We start from the raw sequence: 7,907 nt of genomic DNA, 5'->3' as shown, positions 1-7,907 counted from the left end.
TGGTTTGATTAAACCTCTTGAGGCAAAGCCCCTAGAGGCTAGGGGCGAAGCCGCTAGTATTTCTTAAAATAATCGAACTATTGTTAAATAAGGATGATTACATCCTTACTATCCTAAACTTGTTTTGTTATACTTACATATAGTATAACAGTACATTTTTATATTTGTAGAAAACTGGATATAATACGATGCTAGACATAGTTTTTTCGTATGGATGAGAACAGGTTCTAATCCTCCGGATATTAATCGGTTTGAATGAGTACGAGAAAAAACCAATTACCTAATAGGTGTTATGTTCTACAAGTTTCAGATAAGAGGACGACGCTATTATTATATTGTGCAGCTGCGCAAGGGCAATTCTATTCGAACAATAACAATCCAATATAAATGAGATAGAAAAACCGACATACCGTAATTATATCGTAGTCACGCCAAAAAAAGTAACACTTGGGATTTTATTGAAAAAATTTATTTTCCCGGGAAAGAAAACTAAAAAAGATATTTGCAAGGGACTCGAGTCTGTTGTAGCAGGGCCTGGCCAGTATACAATACAAATCACAGCTAAAGGCAGAATAACAAATGCCCCAAATTATAACAGATTTTTGTAGTCTTATTTTTGCGCATTTATTTGTTACAAGGGTTGATATTACAGCAAAGAAATCAACACCTTTATACAAAGCGCATTTTTTTTTACATGAATTGTCGACCATACAATCCAAATGGGAACATTCCCAGATGTTAGGATTCACTTCTAATTTTTATATAAAAAAAAACTGGATGTTCTGTTTTTTTGTTAAGAGAAAAATTGATTTTTTTGGCGCACAAAAACCAAAATAACCAAAAGAAAAATAATAAAATAAATAATGTCCCGTTTAAAGGTAAAATACTTCAAATTTGAGAGAAAATGAAAATTATTTGTAACCTATTTTATGAGCCAAAAAGCATAGGCATTGACCTGAAAACGGGACATTGTAGTACATATAAGATATATGATTAACAGATTATAATGCATCGATAAAATAAAATTGAGTACATTAACGTAATGTTATCATACACATAACGCATAATTTTAGAATAGATTTATGAGGATATTAAATATTAACTTTTATGGATAAAAATAACAAAAATGCAAAAAATTAAACTTAAAAATCCTCAAAAATCCATCTACAAAGATTTTTCGGCTGAATGAAGAATTTTTATTTCTGACGCACTGAGTAGCGTAGCAGATATTTATTTAGTTCTTGTCCTCCTTCTTCTGTTCGCTGCTGGAGTCTGATGATGAGCTGCCGCTGCTGGACGCATTGTCGGCGGCCATCTTCTTGTAAGCCATCTCAAACAGCTAAAAAAATGATTATTTTAATTATAGCACACGTATGGTCCCTCAGATGTCAAAACTTTATTTTAGTGTTTGGCCAAAATGACTTAGCAATTGTATCTGTAAGTACGTCTAATAACACCCTATGCTATTTTTAAAATCCTAGAAAATTTTTTTTGCAAGAAAATTGCATAAATTCGCAACCTTTTTTAGAACCACTACATAACTCGAGTTTTAAAACTTTTTATATAAAATCCTTTTTACAAAAAATATCAATAATTACTTAAAATTAAACCTGAAAGAAAAAAAATCTCATTACACGTGTTAATTTGCATGTTTTAGGTCTTTTTTTGAGGAAAGTATAACTTCCACATTTTTGACAATAATTATATTTTTTAACATTTCAAAGTAAAATATAATAAAACTTAAACGATTTTTCTTGTATTATCAGTTGAAAATTTCATCAAACATGCAATTTAAGTGATGAAAATTTAATAAAATCATTTTTTGAATGTTTAGAATTACCAATTTTCTACATTTAAAACAAAATGTTAACAAAATTTAAAAACATTCTAATATAGAACTTTAAAAATCAATAACATTTTATAAAATGATGTTTTAAAAAATAAATCATTAAAAGGTATTAAAATGCATTTTAAGTTGCTTAAAATTAAAACGAGAATATCTTTTTACACTTTATTCTTTGTAATAGAGATTAATCGTCATTTGCTGAAAATGAAACATTTAATAAACTAATTGAATCTTTTTGTGACCATATTTAGAATTTTTAATTTTTACACTAAGGTGTTTTTTAATAAAAATCTTTGTTAATTTCTGTTTTACGACAAAAAAAGAAAGGGACTTTTTTACTATTTCTAGGTTATCTTATGCAATTTAAACTATATAATATGAAATAAATTTTAATTGTCTTTCTTTTGAGCCACAAAACACTGTAAAATGTAACATATATGCAAAAATAACAATTTTTTTAATGAATATTATAATATCCTTACATGACATTGCGTCAGAGCTTATTCTTTAGATCATATGTTCATGAAAAGTAGCCATAACTTGGAGGGTTGCGCTATTTATTAGAATATTAAATAAACTTGAATGGTAAAAATATTAGCATATCCTTTGTTAATTCAAATGCTTTAGGTATATTGTTCGGAAAGTTAGTTAAAAAAGAGAGAATTTGCTGTGTATACTGTTGAAAGACTTTCAAAAATGTGAATTACAAAGCAATCCTAAAAGATCGGGCCGTAGGCGAGTCTTAGTCGATTGGGGGGGGTGGGGGGGGGGGGGGGGTGGTTAATGATCACCTTTTCCAACCAATATTCAATCAACTTCTATTTAACACTTATCAGTCGGGCGCCTGCCCCCCTATTATCTCAGCTCCTATTCGATCAGGGCTCAAAAATTTTGTGCATGTCCCCTGTTTCATAATGAATTTCCGACTATAAGTGAATCAGATTTTCGTTATTAGTATACGAGGTAAAAAAAAGAACATTTTAAAAAAATTATTTAAATAAAACCCAACGTGTATTGGCAGTACAAACATCTTAATGCTAGCAGACATATGTTTATCAACATTTGCAGAAAGCTATTTCCACAAGAAAAATTATTCAGGTTTCTACCTCACAATTTTAAATATTTCTTTTTGATAAAATGTTTGACATATATCGTATAATCATTTACCAAAAAAAATATTTTGATAATTTAGATTTCAGAGAAGATTAATCCTTTCAAAAAAATAGACGACATTTTACATCTTCTGTCATGACATTTTAGAAAAAATATAAAAAAAACAAAATTTAGTATAAAAACTATTTTCATCGATTTTTCTGAAGGTATTATCGTATTCTGTGGCTTTGTTATTATCATTTACTTATATTGAAAGTGCCAAACATTGTACCCTAACTTATTCATTTAATAAAAAATCAACCGTGAGCAAAGTATAATTAAATATAATATAGGACCGCTTAAAACGCCAGTATAAAACAAAGGATCTTATTAATTTTTATCTTTGTTCCAGTATTTCTTTTATCTCTGGGACAAAATTTTTTTTTTTTTTTTTTTTGGGGGGGGGGGAGGTGGACAGGAGGGGGATTGAGACCACTCCTACATGCATAATAGCATAAAAAACAACAAAATTTTGAAATATCTAATGCTTTGCAAAAAAAAACTTAAGGAAAAAAAAGAAAAAATCTTTCTTTTTAATTTAACTTATCTTTGTAATACATATGATATCAGATATCTAAAGGAAGCTATATTTATTTTTTTACGCACAATTCTAGTTTCTAAAAATACTAAAACCCGTTGTAGAATGTAAACAAAATAGTTACATCTCAAATACACGGGAAGTCACAATTTACGTTTTTGTCAATCAAAAGTAAAGCTCCCACATGAACATTAATTAAAGTATTTTACAAAGAATCACATTCCGCCTCAAATATTCTCAACAGATATTTTCTTTGCAAAAGAAAATTGATTAGTGGATAACTTCAAATTGAATTATAATCAGAAAAGTTTTGATTAATTGAAATCGAGGAGGATTTTTAAAAATTTCTGTTTTATTTTCTATTTCTTTTCTTTTCAAAATATCGGTGTAGAGAGGAGAGGATCTTATCCTAAAATAAAGATACTGTTTCCAAACAACATAGTATTACCTTAAGGCTGGACTGTTGGAGGTCATTGACGGCCTCCTTGATGGCCTCTGGCTCCATACTCTCCTTGTTCTCCAGCTTGGTTCTGACCTCAGCAATCTTCTCCTTCATCTTGGCAACATCCTCGCTGGGCAGCTGGTCCTTGAACTCGTCCATCTTAGACTCGGTATCGTGCAGAACACCCTAAACAACGTGTATGTCAGTATTGAAGCAAAGCTTATTTTATGTGAAGATTTTCCATACAATATAAAGCTGTCCATTATCCATAACACGTGGCTGCTACCCTCCCCCAAAATAGTTATAAAACCTTTTCAAATCTATACGAAGTGGGAAACCTTTCGTTCCAGTGGTTAGCAAGTCCTTCGGTACAGACTTTCATCCTGTTATTTTTTTTACAAGAATAACCATCATGGCATGATTAGAAAACAATAAAAACTATTTCGCCAATATTTTAACATCTAATTCATAGATCACAAAGGTCAAATAATACCAACAAATATTTGTTTCATATATTAAAATTGGATATATTATAATATATGATTTAGTTATTAGTAAGCGTGGCTTTTCACGTGTTATTATTCAGGAAGAAAGAAAAAATTAACTTTAGTTTTTACCTCTATATAAAAAAAGTAGAGGTTTTAACACAATAATTTCCATTAGTGAGCGTCATGGATGTAGAATATACGTAGATATTATGACGGGGGAAAATTTATCGTTTATTGGTCAGTTCGTGCATCAAGTTGGGATAATGTGGGTGGAATCATTATTTGAGCCAGCTGCAAATTTGACTTTATTAGAAAATATGAAAATCTGGTGTATCATACAAGTAATGATATATCCAATGTGACCGTAAATACTTTTATTCTCTATTTTCCTGCCCTTTATCCCTGGTAAATATGACATCTTACTACGTAAATAAATGCACAAAGAAACTATTTCCTTCTCTTTTTAAACAGGGAGAATTATGTCCATGTTTCACCATGTTAAACTGAGATCTATAGGGATAAGACAATGGCCTATAAATTGGTGTATATTCCAAATAATACGACAAAATTTCCCCTCTTCTGTAGATTAACGACTAACATACGGAAACTATTGATGAACTATAGCTGCGCTACGAATAGTGCATCTATAGTCCATTGAATTATTGCATCTCAATATCTGCGTTTAGCACATTTCTACTTTTATAAAAATAAAGAAACAAAGGTTTTTACAAGAGATGAAAAGTAAATGCAAAAAGTAGAATAAAAACATCACAAATAGAAACAAATCAAAACCATGATATTCTTAATAAGTTATTCGGTTATTAAAGTGTCAATACTTATTTCAAGTTTAAATGCATTTCATGCAACTAGCCCTTTTAGATTATCAAAAATGTATTTATTACACAAGTTTAGAGAGCAAGTTTCAATATAGGAAATATATAAAATGAAGAAATTAATCGGTTCAGTAATTTATGAAATCTTGAGCTGCAGACTAAAGCCCTTAATACTTCAATATACTAGGACTATAATAGTTATTTCTCGTATCGTATTATAAACGGCTTTCCGCGGATATAGAATGTACAATTAGGAGATTAAAACTAGTTTTTTTAGCCCCGAGGTGACGAAGTCACCGGCTAAAAAAACTAGTTTTAATCTTATGATTGTACATTTCTATATTCGTAGAAAGCTGGATATAATACGATGCTAGACATAGTTTTTTCGTATGGATGAGAACCGGTTCCTATCCACCGGATTCGAATGAATACGAGAAAAAAAATTAAGGTGAAATTCGTAAAAGGACCAAGGAAATCTCCTGCAAAAAAATAAAGGACCAAGAAAATCTTCTGCAATAAAAAAAAAAAAAATGGGGGGGGGTTTGTTTTTTGGGGGGTTGGGGGTGTCCCATTCCCCAAGAAAATATCTTAAAACCATCACAGGACCAGTAGGTATAATCCCTGAAAAGTAGAGCCCAATCGGTTTAGCGGTTACTGAGATCTTAAGCTTCAGACGGACAGACAGACGGACAGACATCGTTCTACTTTGTATTATAGATAGTTAAGATATTATAAATATAAATAAAAAATATGTGACATATGTTAAGTAGTAAATGTAATATGCTTTTTTTCTCTCTGAAGGATCTCACTAACCTCTAAACCGATTTAGTTCTCCTTTTTCAATAGATGCTAGGGGCGCAGCCGCTAGTGTAAATATAATGTAAGACCTTAATAACCCAACCATAAAAAAAAAACATATCTTTTAATTCCAAATATTCTTTACAGGCAGTTAAGACGGACGGATTAAGGGGTTCTAAAATTGGAGAAAATATGTACCCTGTAATCCTATTATATTGAAGTATTAAGGGCTTTAGTCTGCAGCTCAAGATTTCATTTATTACTGAACCGATTAATTTCTTCATTTTAGGGTATCTTCACATAGGTCATCAGATGGTTTAAGGCTATTTCATTTACAGATGTATTTAAGGTATTTTTCAAGTTCCTCTCTACTCCTTCGAATACAGAGCCCCCTAGACGCTAGAGGTCCATCCTATAGTCAATGTATAAAATTGTTACCTCTGCCTGGTTGATGGCCTCTACGCGCTCCCTGTTGATTCTGTCAGCCTCGGCGTTGGCCTCCGCCTCTCTCACCATGTTCTCAATCTCGTCCTTGCTCAGACCACCGGAGCTCTGGATAACTATCTGCTGCTCCTTGCCGGTTCCCTTGTCCCTGCAAATAGTTGTTCATTATCCACAATTTATGTATTTTATGATATCCTTCTCTTCAAGTTAAAAGACGTTCAAGATTTGGTTTAAAGACATGATCAATCGTAATGGTTCTATTTATTTTCATTGACGTAATTTAATTTTATTAAAACGTAGGTGTTTACTGTTTATCATCTAATTGCCTAGTCGACCACGAAAGAACCTCCCAGCTAAACGAGATGCTAAAAAATGGTTTTAATATTATGATTGTACCTTTACATATAATCATAGAAAACTGGATATAATACGATGCTAGACATAGCTTTTTTTGGAATGAATGTGAACTGATTCTGATCCTCCGGATATTAATAGTTTTCGAAAGAATACGAGAAAAATAATAACCAACCTGGCGTGAACGTTGACAATACCGTTGGCATCAATATCGAAGGTGACCTCAACCTGGGGAACTCCACGGGGTGCGGGGGGAATTCCAACCAGCTGGAACTGACCTGTAAGAATTATATGATTTGATAGAAGTTATTTTTCCCCGCGTATTATCGACAGCTTATACCGGATATTAAAATTAATCATTATAGCAGAGAAAACTTATTAAGAGTTCCCAAACATTTTAACCAATAATTAAAACTACACAAGGGATAACTTTCATTGGAGAAGTTTATCAGTTAAACATCCATTGGCTTATCCCTTAAGATCCCTGAATTACTTACCCAGCATCTTGTTGTCTCTTGCCATTTCTCTCTCTCCCTGGTGTACCTTGATCTCTACCTGGGTCTGACCGTCAGCGGCTGTGCTGAACACCTGAAACATAAAAACATTAAGTAATGAAAACTACGTCATCAACGATAAAATCGTGTATGTGTTTTAACAACAAATAAGGGAATACTTGGCTATAGTAAAAAGGGGAATAAAGTCTTTGAGTAGCTTTGCTTATTTTAATAAGTAAGAAAAATGATAAGTTATCTGTTTCTTGAGAAAATATATAAATTTTTTACTAGAATCATAACAGAAGAGTTCTTTTTAATATGCACTTATATATATTTATTTTTAATATAAATCTTTGCTAGTACTTTTATGTGATAAAAAACACGTATTGCTCCGAATTTAAATTTTATTTCTGCTGGATTAAAATCGGTTCTTTGCTATACTGAAATTATGTATTGTTTTATACAGAAATTTCCACGAAAAAAAATTTCGATGCTACCCACCATTATACTTATACCTA

General features: G+C 31.5%; 1 protein-coding gene across 2 annotated transcripts in view; it reads right to left on the bottom strand.

The window, feature by feature from the left end:
• Positions 1 to 453: 453 nt before the first annotated feature.
• Hsc70-5 (Heat shock protein 70 cognate 5) overlaps positions 454 to 7,907 on the bottom strand; it is a 34,358-nt gene continuing 26,904 nt past the window's right edge. The window contains exons 14-19 of one of the 2 annotated variants that reach the window (XR_013883518.1): positions 7,393 to 7,483; positions 7,071 to 7,173; positions 6,536 to 6,689; positions 3,985 to 4,164; positions 956 to 1,339; positions 454 to 782 (exon numbers count right to left, since the gene is read on the bottom strand). Coding sequence is in view for 1 of the 2 variants with exons in the window: in XM_080175275.1 (XP_080031401.1) it covers positions 1,235 to 1,339; positions 3,985 to 4,164; positions 6,536 to 6,689; positions 7,071 to 7,173; positions 7,393 to 7,483 (633 nt within the window). In the remaining variant the exon portion in view is untranslated. Of the gene's footprint in view, positions 1,340 to 3,984; positions 4,165 to 6,535; positions 6,690 to 7,070; positions 7,174 to 7,392; positions 7,484 to 7,907 lie in introns of both variants that reach the window. The other variant, XM_080175275.1, reaches the window with a different exon arrangement.

The sequence above is a fragment of the Acartia tonsa genome, chromosome 10, assembly GCF_053477335.1.
Source record: "Acartia tonsa isolate MP-2025a chromosome 10, ASM5347733v1, whole genome shotgun sequence".
Lineage (NCBI taxonomy): Eukaryota > Metazoa > Arthropoda > Copepoda > Calanoida > Acartiidae > Acartia > Acartia tonsa.
This window is presented reverse-complemented; position numbering and strand designations above follow the sequence as displayed.